The sequence below is a fragment of the Myotis nattereri genome (genome assembly GCF_964212035.1).
Source record: "Myotis nattereri genome assembly, chromosome: 15".
NCBI lineage: Eukaryota > Metazoa > Chordata > Mammalia > Chiroptera > Vespertilionidae > Myotis > Myotis nattereri.
Window position 1 is genome coordinate 38,709,260 of NC_138090.1, and position 25,172 is coordinate 38,734,431.

General features: G+C 49.1%; 1 protein-coding gene across 1 annotated transcript in view; it reads left to right on the forward strand.

The window, feature by feature from the left end:
- The first annotated feature begins 6,854 nt into the window (after positions 1–6,854).
- CATSPERG (cation channel sperm associated auxiliary subunit gamma) overlaps positions 6,855–25,172 on the forward strand; it is a 38,700-nt gene continuing 20,382 nt past the window's right edge. Inside the window, exons 1-10 of the mRNA XM_081106885.1 lie at positions 6,855–6,943; positions 8,022–8,305; positions 8,393–8,446; positions 12,776–12,920; positions 13,219–13,345; positions 13,526–13,598; positions 15,050–15,205; positions 19,753–19,924; positions 23,205–23,342; positions 24,555–24,614. Of these exons, the coding sequence (XP_080963011.1) occupies positions 8,051–8,305; positions 8,393–8,446; positions 12,776–12,920; positions 13,219–13,345; positions 13,526–13,598; positions 15,050–15,205; positions 19,753–19,924; positions 23,205–23,342; positions 24,555–24,614 (1,180 nt within the window). The 5' untranslated portion in view covers positions 6,855–6,943; positions 8,022–8,050. The remainder of the gene's footprint in view (positions 6,944–8,021; positions 8,306–8,392; positions 8,447–12,775; positions 12,921–13,218; positions 13,346–13,525; positions 13,599–15,049; positions 15,206–19,752; positions 19,925–23,204; positions 23,343–24,554; positions 24,615–25,172) is intronic.

Sequence of the window (25,172 nt, forward strand, 5' to 3'; positions counted from 1 at the left end):
AGAGCAGCTCCCAGAACTCAGGAAACCAGTGTACCCACCAGATTACCAATTATGAAGGATATTCAAGGACACGAATCAACAGCCCATTGAAGATACATAGGGTGAGGGCCCAACACAGGGACTTCAGAACCCATAGAGTTTGGGGCCTGGTTCACCAACGCTGAATTTCTCCCTTTTTTGGGGGAGGGGGCGGGGTATGGAAGCCTCAGTACACAAGCGTGATTAACTCATTGGCCATTGGCGACTGATTCAACCTCTGGCCCCGTTCTCCTCCCTGAGGTCTGAGAGAGTGGAGATAAAAGAGTCTTCTCATCACACTGTTGGTTCCCCTGGCAACCAGGCCCCTTCTTCAGGTGACTAAGGGGTTTTCCAAAAGTTACCTCATTAATCGAACAAAAGACACCTTATTGCTCTCATCACTCAAGGAAATTCCAAGGGTGTTAGTAGCTCTGTGCCAGGGCTGGGGATGAAGACCAAGTAGATATTTCTTATTATAAATCACACCTACTGTTGTACTTATTAAAGCCTGCATTTGGTGGACTGAAAAAAAAAAAAAGAAAAAAAAAAAAAAAAAGAAAGGCCAGAGAGTGGAAGGATGGGTGGATATTGATTAACAAATCAGCCAAGGCCATCATGTATAATTATGCAGGTTGGGACCTACATAAGGGATGCCTGACTAGCAGGGTGGACACAAATAGGGTCTGAAGTTCAAGGCTAAATATGCCAAAAGGAGGCTTCTTTTTCTAAGTAAAGGCCCCAGATGGTGAGCAGTGTCCCTTCAACCAATGTCCTCATACTAGAGAGAAGAGCTTACAAAGAAGACAGAAAAGGAGTTCCAGAGAGGAGGAGGAAAACCAGGAGGGTGAGGAGTATTGGTAAGAGAATGAGAGTATTTTAGGAAGGAAGAAGTCAACATTGTCAAATCATGCTAAAAAGGCACACAAGATTGTTTTAATAATAGTAATAGAAAACACATATAGGATTTACTATGAGCTAGGCACTGCTTCAAGCCCTTGATACATAATTTACTTACCCCTCTTATCAACTGTTAGGTACATTCTCACCACATTTTATAGTTGAGGAAAGGAGGCCCAGAGAGATCAAATAATTTGTCCAAGGTCACACAGGAAGTGGCAAATGGATTTGAGCAAGGTTTTGATTGGTCACCTTGTCCCATGGGAGTTCAGAAACACCTACTGTCGAGCTCTTTCTCAGCCTCGCAGTCTTCTGTTTCCTCACCATGCTAAAGTCAGCAGCTGAGGGGGAGGCAGTTGTTTCTCTCCTTCTTGAAAAAGAAACCAGACCTTGTTCAGTTGAAGACATTTTTAAAAAGGTGCATGCCGCCCTACCTGGTTTGGCTCAGTGGATAGAGCTTCAACCTGAGGACTGAAGGGTCCTGGGTTCAATTCTAATCAAGGGCACATGCCCAGGTTGTAGGCTCAACTCCCAGCAGGCAATGGTTCTCAACCTTCCTAATGCCGCGACCCTTTAATACAGTTCCTCATGTTGTGGTGACCCCCCCAACATAAAATTATTTTCGTTGCTACTTCATAACTGTCATTTTGCTACTGTTATGAATCGTAATGTAAATATCTGATATGCAGGATGTATTTTCATTGTTAAAATTGAACATAATTAAAGCATAGTAATTAATCACAAAAACAATATGTAATTATATATGTGTCTTCCGATGGTCTTAGGCGACCCCTGTGAAAGGGTCATTCGACCCCCAAAGGGTCACGACCCACAGGTTGAGAATCGCTGCAGTAGGGGTTGTGCAGGAGGCAGCCGATCAATGATTCTTTCTCATCATTGATATTTCTATCCCTCTTCCCCCTCTCCCTTCCCCTCTGAAATCAACAAAAAAATATTTTTAAAGAAGGTGCATGCTAAAAATTCAAAAGGCACAAAAGAGTATACAGTGGAAAGTTAATCTTTCTCCAGCACTCAGGCTGTGTTGACTGATTTCTCAGACAAATACGAGCAATATACATGTGTGTCAGTGTCTTTCACTCTACACAAATGGTACCTGGTGTGACGAGGAGGTTACCATTACAGATTCTGGAGGCAGAGTCCCTGGATAGAAATCAGAACTCTACCACTCCCAATCAGGGCAGGTGATTTAGCCTCCCTGTGCCTGAGTTTGCCAATCTGTGAAATGGGAGGATAATGGCACCTACCTCATGGGCTTGTTAGAGAATTAAGCAATTTAATATCTGTAAAGCTCTTAGAACAGTGTCTGGTATTCATTAAAATGTTAGCTAATCATTATTATCATTTCTGCACTTTGTTTTTTTTATATGTTATGTATAATTTTATATACTTTTTCTAATATTCTCATTTCTGCACCTTGATTTTTTTTTCACCAACCCAGTGTAATTCATAGGTCATCCCAGAGACACACAAGTAGGTCTTAAATCCTTTCTAATTTCTGCAGTGCCTCCTCTAGGACACACATCCCATAAATTATTCCAACATCTCCTTAATGGACATGTGGGTGGTTGGCAGTTTCTGGCATAAAGGATATTGCGGTGTGTATCTTTGTATCAAGGTCTAACAGGGGCACCCCCCCGCCCCGCCCCCCGCCATGGAGCTGTATTTCTGAGCTGGGGTACCATGAGAAGATACCAGTCTCTCCGATTCTGCTCAGGAATCTAGAAGGGCTCAGGTACACAGCTGCTGAGTTTTCTCTCTCAGATGAAGTCATTCTTCCCTGGCCTGTGGGTGGGCTAGGGGCAGGAGCCTACACATCCAGCAACTGTTCATTTACCTAGAACACCTATTCTGTGTTGGACAGAGTTGGGAACAACAGTGACAGAAAGCCCTAGGCCCTGTCATACTAAAGTCTGTGATTTTGTGGGAAACAAAGACCGGTTCCCAGATGGTCATGTTCTGGTGTGGTCAGGGGAGGGATAGGGACTGGCCATGTGTCACAAGACCCCAGGGAAGGAAAGTGTTCAGCCACCGACAAAGTAGAGAAAAGTGTTTCAGAAGGTGCTACAGCATGTGCAGTCTGGAGAGAGAACACGCCTCACACAGGAATTCAAGTTGCTCTGTGTAACTAGGCTGTGGGCTACATACACCTATAGGGAGAAAAGAGAAGAGCTGGATAGGAAGGCCAACAGGCAGGGTTCTGGAAAGCAACTTTGGAGGTTTCCCCAAAGTTTCAGGGAGTCATGAAAGGTTTTAGAGCACCGGTTCCCAAGGTGTGTGGGCCCAAACCGTCAGTATCAGCGTCACCTGGGAGGGGGCGCGCCAAAGTTTACCACCTGAAAATATGCCTTTGGAGATGCTGATTATTTCAAGCTGGTTATTTTTAACAAGAGATAGAGGACCTGCTCCTGATGGGAGCTATCGTCAGAGATAACTACAATTCAATAGGAACCAGGTGTGATAGGAGGGGGGACCCTGGAAAGGCTTAATTGACCAGAGTCCTCTCTGTGTCCCATTGTTAAACAAGCTCAGCAAACATTTACTTACAGAACATCTGCTTTTCTATCTCCACGTGAATTGCCTTCCTGCCTTAGAAGTGGCAAACCACAACCCCCTTAGCTCCAGAATGGCATATAAACCTCAACTGCCCCAAGCCTCTTTGGGTCTGCTGTTCTATGGCACCCCTGCATGTGCATCTGAAATAAACTTGTGACATTTTTCTCCTGATAACCTGTCTCATATTAATCTAATCATAAGTCCAGAAGAACTTAGAGAGGTGGGAGGAAATTGTATTTTCCTGCTTCCACACCTGGAAACTTGCTAGAAGTACCACATTTTCAGACCACACCTCAGACCTACTGAATCAAAAACTCAGGAGGTGGATCCCAACAACCTGTTTGAACAAGCTCTTCTGGCAAGTCTAATACACGCTAAAGTTGGAAAACTACTGGTTTAGTGTAAAGTCAGCTTTGCAGTTCATCAAAAAGTAATGGCAATGCCTTATGGTGGATATGAGAAGGCATCCAAATGCATGACCTTCCAGATGCCCAAGTTTGACCTGGGGCCCCTGCTGAGTGAGCCCTTGGTCCTCTACAACCAGAGCCTCTCCAACAGGCCTTCTTTCAGTCGAACCCCTATTCCCTGGCTGAGCTCCGGGGAGCCTGTAGACTACAATGTGGATATCGGCATCCCCTTGGATGGAGAAACAGAGGAGCTGTGAGGTGTTTCCTCCTCTACTTGGCATCAAGTTTCCCCTCTCTGGCTCCAACTTGGAGAGGGAATGCTGAACAGGATACCCCACCCTCATTCCTTTGGGGAATGGAGGGAAAAGGAGGGATAAATCTGCCATTCCATCCACTCCGAGCTTCCTTCCTCACCAACTCAGAGCTCTCCTTCCACCTGCTCTGTATGGGAACCTGCTCTTTTATGTAATTTTCTCTGCCACCGGTAACAGTCAATAAACGTCAAGGAAACGCGCTAAAAAAAAAAAAAAGTAATGGTCTGCCTGGTGGCTCAGTTGGTTGGAGTGTCTTCCACACATCAAAAGGGTTGCAGGTTCAACTCCCGGTCAGGGCACATACCTAGGTTTCAGGTTCACTCCCAGTGAGGTAGCCTAAGGGAGGCAACCAACCCATGTTTCTCTCTAATATGGATGTCTCCTCTCTCTCTCTCTCTCTCTCAAATCAATAATAATCCTATCTAATAAAAGAGAAACATGGTAATTAGCGTACGTCCGCTACCCTTCCCATTGGCTAATCAGGGTGATATGCAAATTAACTGCCAGCCAAGATGGCGGCCAGCAGCCAGGCAGCTTGAAGCTTACATGAGGCTTGCTTGCTTCAGTGACAGAGGACTCCAACGTTCCCCTCCTGCCTTGCCGGCCTCTGAGCTTGCAGTTTGAAACATTGTTACAAATATAGAAGCTAAACGAAACCCCAGAAACCTGCTTTCAGCCCTCCAGGATCTCAGAGCTGGAGTTGATACAGTGTTTCGATTACAGAACCCAAACAAACCGGATACCTGCTTTCAGCAGCAGAGGCCTCAGAGCTGGAGCCAAGCCTCAGAGCTAAAGCTGGCCCAGAATAAAAAAAAAAGAAAGAAAAAAAGGAGCAGTTGGGAGCTTCAGTCACCCACCAGCCTGAAAACAGCCCTCAGCCCCTCACCCAGACTGGCCAGGCACCCCAGTGGGGACCCCCACCCTGAAGGGTATGTGACCAGCTGCAAACAACCATCATCCCCTCATCCAGGCTGGCCAGGCACCCCAGTGGGGACCCCCACCCTGATCCAGGACACCCTTCAGTGCAAACCAGCCGGCCCCCACCTGTGCACCAGGCCTCTATCCTATACAGTAAAAGGGTAATATGCCTTCCAGCACCGGGATCAGTGTGACAGGGGCCAGCGCCCAAACCCCCTGATCACCCTGCGGTTCTGTGTGTGACAGCGGGCGGGGCCACAACCTCCCTATCGGCCCTGCTCTGTGTGTGACAGGGGAAGGCGCCCCAACCCCTGATCAGCCCTGCTCTGTGCCTGATAGGGGGGAGCTCCCCAACCCCCTGATCGTCCTGCGGCTCTGTGTGTGACAGGGTGCGGCGCCCCAACCCCCTGGTCCTCCCTGCTCTGTGGGTGATAGAGGGCGGCGCCCCAACCTCCCCTCCATGGGCCCTGCTCTGTGTGTGATGGGGTAGAGCCATAACCTCCCCATCGGCCCTGCCCTGAGTGTGACAGTGGCGGCGCCCCAACCCCCTGATCGGCCCTGCTCTGTGGGTGATAGAGGGCGGTGCCTTAACCCCCTGATCCTCCCTGCTCTGTGCGTGACAGGGGGCAGCGCCCCAACCCCCTGATTGGCCCTGCTCTGCGTGACAGGGGGCAGTGCCGCAACCCCCCAATCGGCCCTACCCTGAGCATGACTGAGGGTGGCATCACAACCTCCTGATCCGCCCTGCTCTGTGCATGACAGGGGGCGGCGCCTCAACTCCCCAATCGGCCCTGCTCTGAGCCCGATCAGGGGCTGCACCTAGGGATTGGGCCTGCCCTCTGCCACCCGGGAGCAGGCCTAAGCCAGCAGGGCGTTATCTCCCAAGGGGTCCCAGACTCTGAGAGGGCACAGGCCGAGCTGAGGGACCCCTCCCTCCCCCCCGAGTGCACAAATTTTTGTGCACCACGCCTCTAGTCTATATATAAAAGCCAAGCGACCGAGCAGCAGAACGACCAGAATGACCAGTGGCTATGACACAAACTGCGGCCCAACTGGCCGATGGTGGGGTGGCCCCTCCCCCCTGTGGTCCTCTACCCCACCCTGATCAGTGATTCTAAGTAAGTAAACACTCTCCAGCCTTCATAGACCAGGCACCTGAATGATGAGTGATCAGGAGGAAAACTGCTCACGGTCTGGACCATCAGTCAGGTGTCCAGGAGAGGTGCCCAGCCAACCATCATCTTCCCCGCCCCGACTACCCCCCACCCCAATTGGGGGCAGGTGGCACACCTCATGCACGGGGCCTCTAATAATAATAACAATAACAATAATAATAATAATAAAACATCCTTGGGTGAGGATTTAAAAAAGTCATGGACTGAATCCTTGTTAGGCATCAGGATATAAATGGAAATTGTTAACCTGAATATTTATTTACTTGTGCCAGCCACTCTTCCCGTGTCACCTTATTGACTTCCCACAATAACTCTACACGATGGCTGCCTTTGTTCTGTTTTGTTGAGGAGAGTGTTAAACTGCAGTCAGATTAATTCCCACAAGGAGACCAAACTCTTTTTAGGTGTAGCATTTTTAATATAAAAGCCTGATTGGGTAGAAGCACGCGAAGGTATCACAACCTTTGTCTCCAACACCCTCTGCTGGCCAGTCCCGGCCGCCAGCCTGTTACAGGCGCGTTGCCGTGGAGACCGCCCGGCCCGGGCCTCGCGAGGCGGACGGCGGTTGAGGAAGTTCGGGCGAAAGCAAACGGGGCTGGAGCGGCCAAGTGACGGTTGGCCGGTTTTACCGAAGTGACCGGTACCTCGGGGTGGGGAGAAAAGGGAGGTGCCTGGTGCCATCCATTTGGGCGAAGGGGGAAGAGAGGGGGGAGAGGCAAGGACCGCGCGGAGGCGGGGAGATGCGGAGAAAGGGCAGGGCGAGAAGCAGCGAGCCGAGTAGGGGCGGGGAGAGAAGAGGCCGGGCGTGGAGCCCATTGAGTCCAGAGCATGGAAAGGGGTGGTGAGCAGAAGGGGTGAGACGAAAAGGTGATAGCCCCGTCATTGAATGAAGATTGGTGCAGGGCCAGGAGAGATCGAAAGGCAAAGTCTCTAAGAAGGGACGGGGCGAGGCGTAGGCTCGGGAAGAGCAGCTGGTCCAGGTCCAGGGGGAAAAGATCGCTGATAAGGGGCAGGTCGAGGAACTGGGAGCAAAGGCAAATCGGGAAGCAAGCTCTGGGTGAGAAACGGGAGGGGACAGGGAAAGGGGCGGGCGGGGCGGGGCGTGGAGAAGGTCCAAGACCGGGAGCGGGGCGGGCTACGTACAGCATCCCGTAAGCAGGCAAGATTCGAACGAGGAGAAAGGGGCGATACAAAAAGAAGTGGGCAGGCGGGCCAATAAGTGGGGGTGAGGCGAGGTGCAGGTGCAGGTGCGAGATCTGGGGGGTAGCAGGACTGGGGGTGGGGTGGGAAATAGGTGGGACGCAGCCAAAGCGAGAAACAGAGACCGGGTGCAGGGCAAGTGTAGAGCAAAAAACAAGGATGGTGCAAGGTTGAGGGGAGCGATGAGGAGGTGGAGCGAAACCAGCAGCGGGGGCGTGGCCAGGAGCGGCGGTAGGGGCGGGACCCGGAGAAACGGCCGAGGTGGGATCTCGCTTCCCAGTAGATGCAGGACCTGGGGCATCAGCGAGGTCGGGAGCAGAAGCGGAGCCCAGAGCAAGAGCAGGGGCGGGACCGGGAGCAAGAGCAGCGTGGGGGCCAGAAGTCCTAGCAGAGGCGAGGCCCGGAGCAGGTGGGGGGCCAAATGCAGGAGCTGGGCGAAGCAAGGACAGAGGTGGGATCTCAGAAGGTGGCCCCGGAGCGCAGTCTTGCTAGCGGGTGTTGACTCCTGCATTCTCCAGGTTCCAGCCACGCTGCGCGCTGCCCCGTGATGAACCCTGCTGGCCCTTCGTGGCCGAGACTCCGAGTCCTGTGGGTGCTGTGGTCACTGGTGGCGGTGCTGTTGTCACCGTGGAGGCTGTGGGCTGTGGAGAATAACCACGAGTGCACCTGGCAGGTTGTCCTGAACAAGTTCGAGACGGTAGGCAAGAACCATGGGAGTGACCGCTTCTTTGAGCAAGAACCCCTGGACACAGTGGACAATTTGTTTAGTCTTCTGGTGGACGCGCCTATCGACCCGGAGGAGGTGAGGGGACTGGGGTCAGGTGAATGGGAGAGGTCCTGGAGGTGCATCCGACTGGGCTCTGGACATTTGCCCAACTTCTCCTTGCAGAAATACCTGGGCTTCCCTTACTACCTGAAGATCAACTACTCCTGCAAAGGAGAGGTGAGTGTTTGCAGCTCAAGCGGGCTCATTCTGTGTGAACCTCAGTTTCCCCTTTTCTAACTTTTTAATGGTAGTGGCACCACCAAACCCTAGGAGCCCTTAAGGATTCACAACGATTGCCAGAGCCCCACCAGGCACATAGTAAGTGCTCAAGTAAGCCTTTTTTTTTTTTCATTAAAAAATTAAGATATAGCCCTAACTGGTTTGGCTCAGTGGATAGAGCATGGGCCTGCGGACTGAAGGGCCCCGGGTTCGATTCTGGTCAAGGGCATGTACCTTGGTTGCGGGCACATCCCCAGTAGGGGGTGTGCAGGAGACAGCTGATAGATGTTTCTCATCGATGTTTCTGACGCTCTATCCCTCTCCCTTCCTCTCCGTAAAAATCAATAAAATATATTTTAAAAATTAAGATATAATTCACCTGCCATAAAATTCATCATTTAAAATGTACAAGCCAATAATTTTAGTGTATTCACAAACTTGTGTAACCATCACCACTAATTCTAGAACATTTTCATTACCTCAAAAAGAAACCCTGTACCCCCACCCCTCCAGACCCTGGAGACCACTAATCTACATTCTGTCCCTATGAATTTGCTTATTTCAGGCAGGCAGTACAATATGCAGCCTTTTATGTCTGGCTTCTTTCACTTAGCATGTTTGTTTTTGTTAATCCTCACTGCAGGATATTTTTTCCATTGATTTTTAGAGAGAGTGGAAGGGAGAGAGGGAAGAGAGGAGAGAAAGAGAGGAATAGAGAGGGGACATCCATGTGAAAAAAACACACCCATTAGTTGACACCTACATATGCCTCGGATTAACCTGCAACCCAGGTAAGTGAACCTTGACAGGGAATCGAACCCTAGACTGGGAATCAAACCCACGGCCTTTCAGTCCTAGGGCTGAAGCTCTAACCACTAAGCTACATTTTCAAGGCTCATCCATGTTATAGTATCTATCAGTATTTCCTTTTTATGGCTGAATAATATTCAACTGTATGGATTTTTTTAATCCATTAATTTATAAACATTTGGGTTATTTCCACTTTTTTGGTTGTTCTGAACAACGCTGCTATGAACATTTGTGTACAGATTTTTGTGTAAACATGTTTTCAATTCTTTCATATATACTTAGGAATGGAATTGCTTGGTTATATGTTAACTCCCTTTCACTTCTGAGGAACTGCCAGATTATTTTCCAAAGCAGCTGTACTACTTTACATTCCTATCTATGAGGGTTCCTGTTTTTCTTCATCCTCAATTGTCTTTGTCCACCTTTTTTATTATAGCCATCCTAGTGTGTATGAAATGGTATCTCATTGTGGTTTTGATTTGCATTTCCCTCATAACTAATGATTTTGAGCATCTTTTCATGTACTCATTGGACATTTATCTACTTTTGGAGAAACATCCATTCAGATCTTTTGCTCATTTAAAAATTGAGTTGTCTTCTTATTGTTGTTTTGTATAATTTCTTAATATATTCTGATACTAGTTCCTTATCAGATGTATGATTTGCAAATATTTTGTCACAGCCCATTGGTTGTTTTTTCACTTTCTTTTTTTATTAATTTAATTTATTGGGGTTGACATTGGTTAATAAAACTATATAGATTTTAGGTGTGCAATCCTATAACATTAGTTATATTGTATTGTGTGTTCACCACCCCAAGTCAAGTCTCCTTCCATCACCATTTACCCCCCTTACACTCTCTTCTACCTCCACCTTTCTCTCTTGGTAATCAGCATGCTGTTGTTTGTGTCTGCGAGATTTGTTGTTGTTGCTGCTTAATCCTTTCACCTTTTCCACCCAACCCCCTTCCTCTGACAGCTGTCAGTCTATTCTCTATGAGTCTGTCTTTTCACTTTTTTGATGGTGTCCTTTGAAGCACAAAAGTTTTGTGTTTATTGAGATATAATTCACATACCATAAAATAGCACAAAGTTTTAAATTTCAATGAAGTCCAATTTATCTTTTTTGTTGTTGTTGCTTGTGCTTTTGGTGTTGACTAAGAAGGCTTTGCCTAACCAAAGGTCATGAAGATTTACTCCTATGGTTTTTACTAAGAGTTTTTAAGTTTTAACTCTTACATTTAGGTCTTCAAAATATTTGGAATTAATTTTTGTATGTGGCGTGAGGTAAGAAACCAACTTTGGCCCTAGCTGGTTTGGCTTTGCGGATAGAGTGTTGGCCTGTGGACTGAAGGGTTCCAGGTTCAATTCCGGCCAAGGGCACATGCCTGGGTTTCGGGCTCAATACCCAGTAGGGGGTGTGCAGGAGGCAGCTCATCAATGATTCCCTCATCATTGATGTTTCAATCTCTCTCTCCCGCTCCCTTCCTCTCTGAAATTAATAAAAATCTATTTTAAAAAATAAAATAAAATATTTTTAAAAAGAATCCAACTTTGACATGTAAATACCCAATTATCCCAGTACCATTTGTTGAAAATATCATTCTTTACACCAGTAAAATGTCTTGGTACCCTTGTCAAAAATCAATTGACCATAAATGTAAGGGTTTGTTTTTGGGTATAATTCTATTCCATTGTTCTATATGTCTATCCATATGCTGGTATCACATGGTCTTGATTACTATAGCTTTGTAGTAGGTTTTCAAATTGGAAAGTTTGAGTCTTCAAACTTTGTTCTTACTTGTATAATTTCTTAATATATTCTGATACTAGTTCCTTATCAGATGTATGATTTGCAAATATTTTGTCACAGCGCATTGGTTGTTTTTTCACTTTCTTTTTTTATTAATTTAATTTATTGGGGTTGACGTTGGTCAAGTAAGCTTTTTTTAAAAAATAGATTTTATTGATTTTTTACGGAGAGGAAGGGAGAGGGAGAGGGAGAGGGAGAGAGAATTAGAAACATTGATGAGAGAGAAACATCGATCAGCTGCCTCCTGCACACTCCCCACCAGGGTTGTGCCCGCAACCAAGGTACATGCCCTTGACCGGAATTGAACCTGGGACCCTTCAGTCTGCAGGCCGACACTCTATCCACTGAGCCAAACCGGTTAGGGCTCAAGTAAGCTTTTTGAAGACAATGGAATGCTGTGGTCCAGAGGTGAAGTTCTGGAGGCTGCAGACTTGGGTTTGAATTTGCCACTGATTAACATTTACATGGAGGAAGAATAGCATGATTGTTAACAATTTGAGCCAGGCTGCCTGGGTTCAGATCCTATACCATAATAACTGTGATCTCAGGCAAGTTACTTAACTTCTCTGTATCAAAGTTTCCTCATCCTTAACAAGGGTAAGGTAATGATTGTGTCAACTTCATAAAATGATTAACTATGTGTGAAGCTCTCAGCACAGTGTCTGGTTCACAGAAGGGGTTCGGTGAATGCTAGCAATAAGTTTCTAGAGCATGACCCTGGGCATAGAGTTTTACTCCATGAACCATCTCTCCTTACCTGTAAAAGTATGGTAATAATACCGTGATTCGTTCATGCAATACTTACTATGGGTCAGATTCTCTTTTACAATGGAATGGGGGTACAGTGATAAATAACACAGCCAGGTTTTTCTTATGGATTCAGCCCATCAGCAGAGCAATCGGTAAGTACATACATACAATAATTTATGAAGGGTAATCCATGCAGAGATGAAAGCTTGTGCAAAGGTGATTAGACCCATTAAGTGTCTCACCTGGTCTCAAAGCCCACTCTGGCCCGAGTGCAGCCTTCTTGCATATGCTTGACCCATACACTTGGAGTACCCTTCTTCCCTCCTTCCATCTCCACCCTAAGCCCTGCCTGCCCTTCTCAGCCCAGCCAGGATTCTGGCATCTCTGGGAGGTTGTCTCTGGCTGCCCCCTGACCCTCTTCCCGAGTCTTTTCTGTCTACTGTCCCATCCCACCTTTACCCCAGGTCCCAGACCCCAAACCTCGCGATCTTTTGACTATTGAGGGTGGCAGAGTGTCTCATTTATGGAGGGAAAGTGGAAACCTCAAGAGTGGGCCTGGGATTAGTAGTTCTGGGTGCCAGGTTCATTCCCGCCATCACGATTTTGCTTATCCCATGCTGCCCTTCTCTATGTATTCCCTACATTCAAATTCTATCTGAAGACCGTGGCCCTGGACTCACCTCCTCCAGAAAGACCTCCTGACTGCCTCCACAGTTTCTAGCCCCTCTACCCCTTTCCTAGCTTGGTCTGTCCTCCATCCCAGCTCCAAACCTAGACCATGTTTTCTGACCTTCCCCTGGTGGAGATTCTGTTCTCCCTACCCAGCCCGGGAAAACAGGTTATCAAAGGTGGTGTCAAGGCAGGGGGCCCAGAGTTTATCTTAAAGACACACCTGTGGGGCCATCTCTCCCTCAGTCCTCCGAGGCTCTGGTCCGCAAGGGCCACCTGACGGGGCTGAAGCCTGTGGTGCTGGTCATCTTCCAGTCCCCAGTTAACTTCAATCGCTGGAAGTTAGAACAGCTGCAGATCCAGATGGAGGCAGCCCCTTTCCGCAGCAAAGGTGGGCCTGCGGGGTGCCTAGAGGGGTGGGGGATTTCTGGGGGCCTCAGAGGGGTTCATGACTTGGAAGGGGCGGTTGGGGGCATTAGAGGAGTCCATGACCTGGTGGAAATGTGGGGTTTGTTGGGGGCCCTCAGTGACATCTGTGACCTGGAGGAGGGGAGGGGGGGGAGGCTTCAACAGGTTGCATGGCCTAGATGGGGCTACACAGAGGCCCCAGTGAGGTTCATGGTGTAGAGCAGGACATGGGAAGTTGCAGGGAGATCCCAGTTGCCTCAGTGCCCCCTGCTTACCAGCAGAGCAGTGCAGTGCAGAGGAGATGTGTAATTTGAGCTGGTACACACCCATGCCCGTCAAGAATGGCAGTGTGGTCATGCGTGTGGATGTCAGCAGCAATGGCCTCGGGCCCTTCATCCCCAATAAAAGGTGCCCTTCCCCACACCCAGGGTATGGGGTGGATTCTGGGAGGGACTTCCTTATCTCCACATTCCCAAAGAAACCAGGAGGAGACCAATGGGAGGGAGTAGGCTGGGGAGGTGGCTGTGAGCCGAGGCAGGAGTCCCTGAACCCAAACCCTTGCCTGTGCCTGCTTCACACCGCTGCCAGGTTTCTGGTGAACATCAATGGCTTCTTGAAGAGACAGCAAGACAACAGACTCCAGTTCACTGTGGGAAATGAGGTAAGGGGGCCTGGACAGTGGGCACAGAAGATGTGGGTTACAGACAGTGGGCCGGGGCTCTGATTACTCCCCCCACAAGTGGCACGCTCCACTCAGAGCAGTGGTTGCCAACCTGTCGGACCACCAGTGGCCCACGGACCACCAGTTGGCGACTGCTGACTTAGAGCACTTACTTTGTGCCAGGCCCCAGGGGAAGTGTTCTACTAAAGCACAATCACATTACATCTTCAACACTGACCCTGTGAGGGAAGGTACTCTTACACACCCGTTTTAGAGAGGGTAAAACTGAGGCTTGAAAGGGATGGGACCATTTGCGCGCACTCTCAGCATGTACATATGGAACAAGACCTGAAGCTGTGTCTGCCTGATTCCTGCACGCATATTCTTAATCAGAGTCCATTCATTCAGTCATTCAGCAGGCACTTACTGAGCACAAGGCATCCCCATTGTGAACAAAACAGTGGACACACAGACCTAAGTCCCTGACCTCTTAGAGCTGACATTCTAGTGGGAGAGACATATAGCAAACCAGTAAACATGAAATCAAGTAAATTCTATGGTAGGTGAAAAGGTGGAAAGTGCTCTGGATAGAATTCAGACAGAGTGCAGTGGATAGGGTCTGTGCAGGAGGGGACTGCAGTGTTTGATGGAATGGTCAAGAAAGGTAGAATTGAGCCCTGACCAGTGTGGCTCAGTGGTAGAGTGTCAGCCTGTACACCAAAGGGTCTTGGGTTTGATTCCCGGTCGAGGGCATGTACCTGGGTTGCAGGTTCTATCCCTGCCCTGGTCAGGGCATGTGCAGGAGGCAACCAATTCCAACTGATGTCTCTCTCACACATTGATATCTCTCTCTCTCTCTCTCTCTCTCTCTCTCTCTCTCTCTCACATTGATATCTCTCTCTCTCTCTCTCTCTCTCTCTCCTTCTCTCCCACTCTCCCTTTCTCCCTCCCTCTTCCCTCCTTCCCTTCCACTCTCTCTAAAAATCAATGGAAAAATGTCCTCTGGTGAAGATTAATGAAAAAAAAAAAACAAAAAGAAAGAAAGAAAGAAAGGAAAGAAAGAAAGAAAGAAAGAAAGAAAGAAAGAAAGAAAGAAAGAAAGGCAGAATTGAGAAGGCTGACATTTGAATAAAGCCTTGAAGGAGAAGAGGAGGGAATCATGTGGATCCTAGGGGAAGAGCATTGTATACAGAGGGAACAGCCAGTGCACAGGCTCTGAAGTGGGAATGTGCTGGGCAGTCTGAGAAGCAGGAGGCCCATGTATCTGGGAAAGAGTGAGCTAGGGGAGAGTAAGGGGGATGAGGTCAGTGAGGTGTGTGTTGGCAGGGGGGTGGGGGGGAATTGTGTGGGGCCTTTGGTTAGGGAGAAGACTTTGGCATTTATCCTAAGTGCGATGAAGCCATAGGAGGGTGGGGGATGTTGAACAGCCTTCCTGCCCCTTCCCCCCGCAGCTCTTCAATCTGATACCCCGGTACTTTGTGAATGCCCCATCGAGGCCCCTGTGGTATACTATGGGCCAGACACCTGTGCTCATCCTGGGTGGAATTCCTGAGGAGAAGTCAGTTCTGCTGACTGACACCAGCTTTACGGACTTTTTTCTTGTGGAGGTGAGAGGTGCAAGGGAGGCAGTGGGCTGGGGCCTCTGGAAGGGTACTGGCCCTCAGCCCCTCAAGTGGGTTGCAGCCTTGGGCTATGGAGGGGGTCCCCAAAGACATTACCATCCCCATTAGAGGCAGATAGCATGAAGGAAGGACATATGACTCTGCAGCCAGACAACCTAGGTTCAAATCCTGGTTCTGCTACCTCCTAGGCGTGTGACCTTGGGCAAGTCACCTCACCCACCCCGGCCTCAGATTTCCCTTCTGTAAAATGGGAATTATATTTACCTTATAGAATCAGTTTGAGGATGATATCAGTTAATATTAGCTGGACACCAATGAGCTATTATTATTTGTAGGTCCACCATTTGTAATTCTGAAAACCTAAAAGCTTTGAAAATGGTATTTTCACAGATTTAGGGCTCTAAATTCAATTGTCAAGAAACTCTGACCTGAGCTAACAAAGGCTACTTAGTCTTTTTGCATCCCATGTAGTCTTAATATTCAGATTATGCCCTGCAGAAATTTTAAGATGTGAGAAAACAGCACACCTGGAGTGCTACCCCAGGCCCCAGTGGTTTACATATGAATGCTATATATGTGCCATACTATCTTCTAAACACTGAAAATTCTGAACCACAATATACATCTGGCCCCAAGGGTTTTTGATTCAGCTTTGGGTGCCTATATTATTCCCAGAATGGGGAAAGAGTGTCTGAAGCAAGGTTCTTTTGGTGTGAATGAGAAACACATTTGAGCTGGTACTGCTGTAGGCAGAGTTCCAACCCAGTTTGGATTAAGCAGAGGAATGGATTTAGTAGGTGCACCTAACTGCAAAGCCAGCACAGAGGAGGCTTCAGGCCTGGCTTGACACAGGACTTCAAATGAGGACTTCTGCTCCATTTCTTCTGGATTAGCTCTGTCCTCAACGTGGCTCAAAATCCAACTCCCAGGGTGGGGAACAGGAGCATCACTTTCCTAAATAGCCTTTCAAAAATCCTGAAATGTATCTCCTTGATCCTGATTGGTCCAGTTTGAGTCATGTGTCCCAAAATGATGGAATATGCCAGCTGGCTTAGCACAGGTCATGATCTCCATCTTTATGAGGAAAGCAGCTGAGACAAGAGGCAGAGAAAGAATGGTTCCCCAGAGTGAAATCAGGGTAGCTTTACCACAAGTTGAGGGGAGAAGATGCTGGTTGTTAATAGTGGCCAAGATAACAACTGTGCTCCATAGCAACCCCAAAAGATTGTCTCAGCCTCTTTCCATCAAGCTGAAAGCCCCACCCTTGATGTCTGAGAAGCCCATGTAGATTTACATTCTGGCTCTAAATTCCTGCTTTACTGAATTTGTTCAAGTTATAGACCACCTCCCTGTCCTGTGTCAGCTTTCTCCCATCTGGGCCAAGTCTTTCCAGACATTACTGTTTTCTCACTCCTGCTCCAAAGACACGCACAGGGGATATGTAGTTGATAGGGATTCTGCTGAAGAGATTTGGAGGGCAAAGAAGGAGGTTTACCTCACAGGAATGAAGAGTTCAATTTTAACTTCAGACACCCTTATAATTGTACTAGGGCCCCAGTGCATGACGGGGTGTCTCCCATGTCCAACTCCAACTGCTGGCTTAGGCGCGCTCCCCAGGACCCTTACTCCTTACCACCTGCCTGCTCTCTGCTCCTTAGCGCTGCCGCCGCCACCACCGCTGTACTCGCCAGCCATGAGCGCAGCTTCTGACTGAGCAGCGCTTCCCCTGTGGGAGTACACTGACCACCAGGGGGCAGCTCCTGCATTGAGCATCTTCCCTATGGTGGTCAGTGCATGTCATAGCCACCAGTCGTTTCGCCATTCGGTCAATTTGCATATTAGGCTTTTATTATATACTAGAGGCCTGGTGCACGAAATTCATGCATGGAGTGAGGGGTTGTGTCCCTCAGCCCAGCCTGAACCCTCTCCAATCTGGGACCCCTCTCACAATCCAGGACTGCTGGCTCCCAACTGCTCGCCTGCCTGCCAGCCTGATAACCCCCTAACCACTCCCCTGCCAGCCTGATTGATGCCTAACTGCTCCCCTGTTGGCCTGATTGCCCCTAACTTACCTTCCCTGCTGGCCTGGTCACCCCTAACTGCCCTCCCTTGCCAGCCTGGTCACCCCTAACTGCCCTCCCACTGCAAGCCCAGTCACTCCCAACTTCCCTCCCCTGCCAGCCCTGTCACACCTAACTGCCCTCCACTGCAGACCTGGTCCCCTCTAACTGCCCTTCCCTGTAGGGCTTGGTCCCCCCTAACTGCCCTCCACTGCAGGCCTGGGTCCCCCCTAACTGCCCTCCCCTGCTGGCTATCTTGTGTCCACATGGGGTGGCTATCTTGTGTGTTGGAGTGATGGTCAATTTGCATATTACCCCTTTATTATATAGGAGGATTTTAAAATTTTTATCATGGTGAAATCATAAAATTAACCACTTCAAAGTGAACAATTTAATGGCATTTAGTACATTCATATTGTGCAACCACCATCTCTATCCAGTTCTAAAAAATTTCTGTCACTCCAAAATAAATGCCCATTTATTCTCATTCTCTAATCATGGGGATTTCTCCCAAGTTGCTGTCTCCTCTTCTTTCCTTCTTCCTCACTACTCCCAGACTGCCCCTGGGACTCATCAATGTGTTGGTCAGGTTTAGATGCTGTTACAAAGAGACCCTGACAGAAAGGGAATAGCTTAAATCAGGGGTCCTCAAACTTTTTAAACGGGGCCAGTTCACTGTCCCTCAGACCGTTGGAGGGCCAGACTATAGTTTAAAAAAAAACTATGAACAAATTCCTATGCACACTGCACATATCTTATTTTGAAGTAAAAAAACAAAATGGGAACAAATACAATATTTGTATTTGCATGTGGCCTGCGGGCCGTAGTTTGAGGACCCCTGGCTTAAATAGTTCCTTTTCACCATCCCCTAGGCCCCAGGTGCTGATCTCATTTGTATGATGAAAGATGGGTCCTGCTCCTGTCCATATTCCAGCCAATGGGAAAGGGAAAGAGCAGAAGCAGAGAGCAAGCATTTTTCTTTTAAGCAAATTTCACTTCCACTTACATTACTTTAGTGAGGAATTAGTCAGTTGGCTGTGCCTAACTGTTAACTAACTCAAGGGGTTTTCTGCTTGACATGTTCTATTGAAGAACAAGACGTGGTTGTAGCAAGGTAGTTTTATTTACTTGCATCACGTAAAGGATACGAATCCAAAGCTCTGTCTCCCTGAAGGGAGGCTTTAGCCATTGCTTATATACATGATTTGGTCAATTATATGTCGATTTCTTCTTAGCAGTTGGCTACACTTATCTGGTTAGGTTCTTGTCAAGCTCATCCTGTATACAGCTAGTCTGCAAAATACTGTGCTACATTTTAACATTTAGCAAGAATAGCAAGAACCAGATCTTGAGACCCTTTCCTATCTAACACAACTGCAAGGGAGGCTGGGAAATATAGTCAATTTTCCCCAATTATCTAAATGTCTTTTAAAGTTTCTTTGTTTGAATCAGGATCAATACACTGCTTGGTTGTTAAGTCTCTTAAAGCCCTTTTCACTTATAAGTCTGCTCCCCAACCCTGTCTGCTACCAGCCCCCTTTTTTCAGGCAATTTAATAAACCAGGCCTTTTTATCCTATAGAATTTGGCTGCTTGCTTCTTCATAGAATCAATTCACTTGTTCCTCTGACCCTGTGTATTTGTTGGCTCAGGCTGCCATAATAAGGTCTCACAGACTAGGTGGCTTAAACAACAGAAGTTATGTTCTCACAGTTCTGGAGGCTAGAAGTCCAAGATCAAGGTGCCAGCAGATTTAGTTTCTGGTGAGACCTCTCACCATGGTTTGCAGAAAGGGTCCTCACCTGGTCTTTTCTCTGTGTGCATGAGTGGAGAGAGTTCCCTGGTGTGCCTTCCTCTTCTTATAAGAACACCAGTCTAATAGGATTAGGGCCCCACCTTATGACCTCATTGTACCTTAATTATCTCCTTAGGTCCTATCTCCAAAAACAGTACAGTCACATGAGAGGTTAAGGATTGAACATATAAATTAGGGGTGGGAACAAAATTAGTCTATAACACAACATATTGCCAGTCTAAAAGCTTGATTAAATTTAGATTCAATCTTATATGCAAGAACCCTGCATTGCTGGCGCTTTCCCACTGTTGGGGATATTGCCGGTGTTAGTGATCAGTCAGTAAGTTCGGATAGTGTCAGCCGGACAGTCAATTGTGTTCCAAGTTAGAATAGGATTATTAAGTATGTGCCTTGGGCCAAGCATTGGATCTTTTGGGTCTGCGTGGGTACAACACTCAGGGGCCATTGAATATTCTGTGTGCTGTTCAAATTTAGGGGACACACAAAGCTCCAGGCTCCTGCCTGGTCACCTCCTTCCCTTGTCCATGTTGAAGAAGTTTGGCCACTAAGGTTCTGCTGCAGAATGAGCAGTTGTCAGAGCAGGACCCTCCCCTCAAGGCAGGATGTGGGGGCCGAGGCAAAGGCCCCCTGCTCACCACTGGTTGTACTCCTCTGCAGTTGAGCATTGACAGTTGCTGGGTAGGCTCCTTCTACTGCCCCCAGGGTAACTTCACCGCCACCATCTACGATGCCATCGCCACAGAGAGCACCCTTTTTATTCGGCAGAACCAGCTCATCTACTATTTTACAGGCAACTATACCATACTCCACGAGAGCAACCATGGCAGCGGTGAGGAGGTTGTGGCTGGGCCATGTGCCTAGGGGTCTGGACAAGGGAACTGCCTGTTGGAGCCCCAGGGGCTGCCTTAATGAACCCATCCACTGTGGCACCTGGGGCTGGGATTGCCGGTGGGGGAGGAGGGAGTGTTGGAGGACTCTCCAAGGTCCTGAATCACCCTGCCCATCCGGGAGGGCATTTTCCCACTCTCTCTATGCTGGGGTGGGGCCTTCATCCAGACCTTCCCAGAAAGTGAGAGTCAGCTGGGGGAGGTTGAGAGTGAAGGAAGGGAGGGGAGAGAGAGAGAGAGAGAGAGAGAGAGAGAGAGAGAGAGAGAGAGAAACAGAGATGGGCAAAGTCATGAAGAGAGAAAAAGGAAAGACTTGACTCAGCATCATCCTTTAAATCGGGGGTGGGGGGACTTTTTCTGCCAAGGGCCATTTGGATATTTATAACATCACTAGAGGCCTGGTGCACAAAAATGTGTGCACTCGGAGCGGGGTGGGGGGGGGGGTCAGAGGGGTCCCTCAGCCCAGCCTGTGCCCTCTCGCAGTCTGGGACCCCTCGGGAGATAATGCCCTGCTGGCTTAGGCCTGCTCCCGGGTGGCAGAGGGCAGGCCCAATCCCTAGGTGCAGCCCCTGGTTGGTCTCAGAGCAAGGCTGATTGGGGAGTTGGGGCGCCGCCCCCTGTCATGCAGAGAGCAGGGCGGATCAGGAGGTTGTGATGCCACCCTCAGTCACGCTCAGGGTAGGGCCGATTGGGGGGTTGGGGCACCGCCCCCTGTCACACTCAAGGCAGGGTCTATGGGGAGGTTGCGGCGCCACCCCCTGTCATGCACAGAGCAGGGCCAATCAGGGGGTTGGGGTGCTGCCCCCTGTCACTCACAGAGCAGGGCCCTTCGGGGGGTTGGGGCTCTGTACCCTGTCACGCACAGAGCAGGGCCCATCAGGGGAGTTGGGGAGCTTCCCCCTGACACGCACAGAGCAGGGCCAATCAGGGGGTTGAGGAGCTCCCCCCTGTCACTCACAGAGTAGGGCCGATAGGGGAGTTGGGGCACCACCCCCTGTCACACACACAGCAGGGCGGATCAGGGGGTTGGGGTGCCGCCACTCTCACACTCAGGGAAGGGCCGATGGGGAGGTTATGGCTCTACCCCGTCACACACAGAGCAGGGCCTGTGTGTGTGTGTGTGTGGGGGGGGGGGGTTGGGCGCTGCACCCTGTCACACACAGAGCAGGGCCGATCAGGGGGTTGGGGCGCCGCAGCCTGTCACACACAGAGCCGCAGGGTGATCAGGGGGATGGGGAGCTCCCCCCTATCAGGCACAGAGCAGGGCTGATCAGGGGGTTGGGGCGCCTTCCCCTGTCACACACAGAGCAGGGCGGATAGGGAGGTTGTTGCCCCACCCCGTGTCACACACAGAGCTGCAGGGTGATCAGGGAGTTTGGGCGCTGCCCCCTTTCATGCTGATCCCAGTGCCAGGAGGCCTCTCAGCTCTGCTGATCCCGGTGCTGGGAGGCATATTACCCTTTTACTATATAGGATAGAGGCCTGGTGCATGGGTGGGTGCCGGCTGGTTTGCCCTGAAGGGTGTCCTGGATCAGAGTGGGGGTCCCGCTTGGGTGCCTGGCCAGCCTGGGTGAGGGGATGATGGCTGTTTGCAGCTGGGCACACCCCCTTCAGGGTGGGGGTTCCCACTGGGGTGCCTGGCCAGTCTGGGTGAGGGGCTGAGGGCTGTTTTCAGGCTGGCGGGTGACTGAAGCTCACAACCACTCCTTTTTTTCTTTCTTTTTTTTAAATTCTGGGCCAGCTTTAGCTCTGAGGCTTGGCTCCAGCTCTGAGGCCTGGGCTGCTGAAAGCAGGTATCTGGTTTGTTTGGGTTCTATAATCGGAACACTGTTTCAACTCCAGCTCTGAGATCCCGGCTGGCTGAAAGCAGGTTTCTGGGGTTTTGTTTAGCTTCTATATTTGTAACAATGTTTCAAACTGCAAGCTCCGAAGCCAGCAGCGGCAGGCGGGGAACACTGGCTTCCTCCATCACTGGAGCAAGCAAGCCTCATGTTCACTTCAAGCTGCCTGGATGCCGGCCGCCATCTTGGCTGGCATTTAATTTGCATATCACCCTGATTAGCCAATGGGAAGGGTAGCAGAGGTATGGCTAATTACCATGTTTCTCTTTTATTAGATAGGATTTGCATGCCATACTAAATTATCAACTTCAAAATTAGCTTGCTGCTCTAGCTAGTTTGGCTCAGTGGATAGAGCGTCAGCCTGCAGACTGAAGGGTCTCGGGTTCAATTCCAGTCAAGGGCACATGCCTGGGTTGTAGGCTCGATCCCCAGTAGGGGGCGTGCAGGAGGCAGCTAATCAATGATCCTCTCTCATCATTGATGTCTCTCTTTCTCCGTCTCCCTTCCTCTCTGAAATCAATAAAAATATATTTTAAAATATATGCCAGTATTTAAAAAATTAGCCTGCTATATTTGGCCAAACATTCAATTAACTCACCCCTAATGCTGTTGCAGGGCCAGATCAAATGATTTCAGAGGCCCAAGGGCTGGACATCCTCCACCCCTCTTTTAAATGGGAACACTCTTAGTTCTTCTAGGTTTTCCCCCCAATTCAAATGAGAGATGTCATTTGGACTTAGGGTCACTTGGACTTACAGGGTCACAGGAACTTGGCGTCACCTATATTTCATTAGTTAATGCATGTTCTCAACAGCTCATTTTTCTTCCTTTCTTACTTGGGACACTTGGCCAGTGGGAGGAACCAAATTAAAATGGGCTCAAGCCAAAAAAAGGGGGTGTTTTCTCAGCTTAGATAGCTAAAATACAAAACAAACCAGGAACATGTTGGTTTCAGGCATAGTTGGGACTCACTGTAGCTGTTAAACAGGCTCTTCTTGTGATGGCCATGGTGACTCCCAGCAACTGCAGACTTTTATACCCTCAGGGGCCCCAGGAAAGAGCATCTCTTTGTTAGTGGTTGCAGGTTCAGACTGTCTCTGATTTGTCCTGCTTGGTCACAAGCCCAGCTTAGAACCAATGGCTCTGGCCAGGGGAATGGAAGGGTAGGGTCAAGCCCAATCGGAACCTCAGGGACAGAATGTGAGTCAGGAGGATTTTCTCAAAGGCAGCTGGAACTCTATGCTAAAGGTCCCTCAGTCAACACACTGAGCAGCTGCTCCAGGGAGAGAGGATGATAACAGGTTCATTAAGGCCAGGGAAATGTGGATGCAGGGCCCAAGTCCAAATACCTGGGCCTGAGGCCCCATGCTGGCCACTGCAGACAGCTGGGTTCGTGTACTGCCCAACGAGTGCATCAAGAAGCTGTGCCCCGTGCATTTTCATGGAAATGGCTCCGAGTACATCATGGCCCTCACCACTGGGAAGCACGAAGGTTATGTCCACTTTGGGACTATTACAGGTAAGGGTGGGGGCCTCTGGCAGCCCAAGAAACTCCTCCATTCCCTCTCACCTCTAAGAATTCTGATCTTGGGCTCTAACCCTTCACTATGTGCCTTCAGAAGGAGTCCCATGGCCTAGCCAGTTTGGCTCAGTGGATAGAGTGTGAGCCCGAGGACTGAGGGGTCTCCAGTTAGATTCCCGGTCAAGGGCATACACCTCGGTCCCCGGTATGGGCGTGTGCGGGAGCCAACCAATTGATGTGTATCTCTTACAGCGATGTTTCTTTGTCTCTCTTTCCCTCGCTTCCACTCTCTAAAAATCAATGGAAAAATATCCTCTGGTGAGAATAAACAAAAACAAACAAAGTCCCAGGCTGGAGGTTGGTCCTAGGACTTAGACATTCGTAGGGATAGTGCCTGGGGTGTATTATGTATCTTATATTATTTGTTTGGTTTCAATAGGCATAAGTTCAATTCAAAAATTATTTAGGCATAAAGAATTTGTGGACTTATAAGTGAAAAGACAAAGTTCCTACTTCAGGCATGGCTGGATCCAGGGGCTCTTAGGGTATATTGTCAAGATTCTGTCTCTTGGCAAGATAGTATAGCATAGTAATTATGGCACAGGTCTAGAGAGAAACTGCTTCAACACTCACAACCCAAGTCACCTGTGGTATGGACAGGTGACTTATCCTCTCTTTTTGGCCTCATTTAATCAGAAAAATTGGACCAATAATACTACTAGTACTTGCTTCACTGTGTTGATATAAAGATTAAATATGTTGGCATCCGTAAAAGTCTTAAAATAGTGCTAGGGACATGGTGAGTGCTAGGAAAGGGATTACTATTATGAGCCCTGTGATTTAGCTTCATCTTCAGGTAGATGCTCCTCTTTGGGGGTTAAGGAGGGCTCCCAGGAACTCAGGATCTTCTCCCACCGGTGTGAGTCACCCAGGAGAATGAGAGCAGCCTCTTCCTCATTAGCCCTAAGGGTGCACTCTGATTGGCCGATTCTTAATCACGTGCCTGGACCTAAACCAATTACTGTGACCAGAGACAGACATACTCTGATAGGCCAGGTGTGAGTGACTGAAAGGTCAGGGGGTAAGACCTGTCCCCTGAAATCCATAGGCCTGAGGAAGTGGGTGGGGGCACCGGCATTCTACTGTGGTGGGATGCCTGTTGGGCTGAGAATGGGAAAGGCCTGAACATGGAACTGTCCTGCTCCGCAGATGGCCTTGTTTCCTTCCAGATGCTGCCCAGGCAGCAGTCCGTGTGCGAAAGGATACAAGGTACCCATGTCCCAAATGGGTCTGCCGTGGGTGGGTGTGGGGATCTAGGGCATGGGAGAGCAGGAAAGGGTGGGAGAGGTCACAAGGAAGGAAAAGGACGGGCAGTGTCATGGGGAGAGGTGAAGAGTTACAGGGATGAGATGGGGTGGCAATCTCAGAGAGGGAGGAGGTGATGGAGAGGGCTGGGCTCGGGGCTGCTCTGGACCTCCCCTTCCCTCCCAGTTGTCATCTGCTCCATAACCTGGGCTGTATACACTGAGCTTAACTACAACCTACTGCTGCTGGTGGAGATTGAAGACACTGCTGCCAGGAAGTATTTCCAGGTGGTCGGCTACAACCTGGGTAATTGGGGTACTATGGGTGGGGGGCTTGAGTGCACAGCAGACAAGGGGAGGGAAATGTTGCTCGTGTCACTCCTAGGTAAGGGGTGGTGGTGGCAAACAGGCTTGGTGGGTTGGAGGAACTGAGAGGAAGTCAGTGTGACTAGAACAGAGCAGGAAAGAGAAAGGAGGACCATGAACACTGGAGCAGAAGCCAGATAAGGAAGGGCCTGTGGCT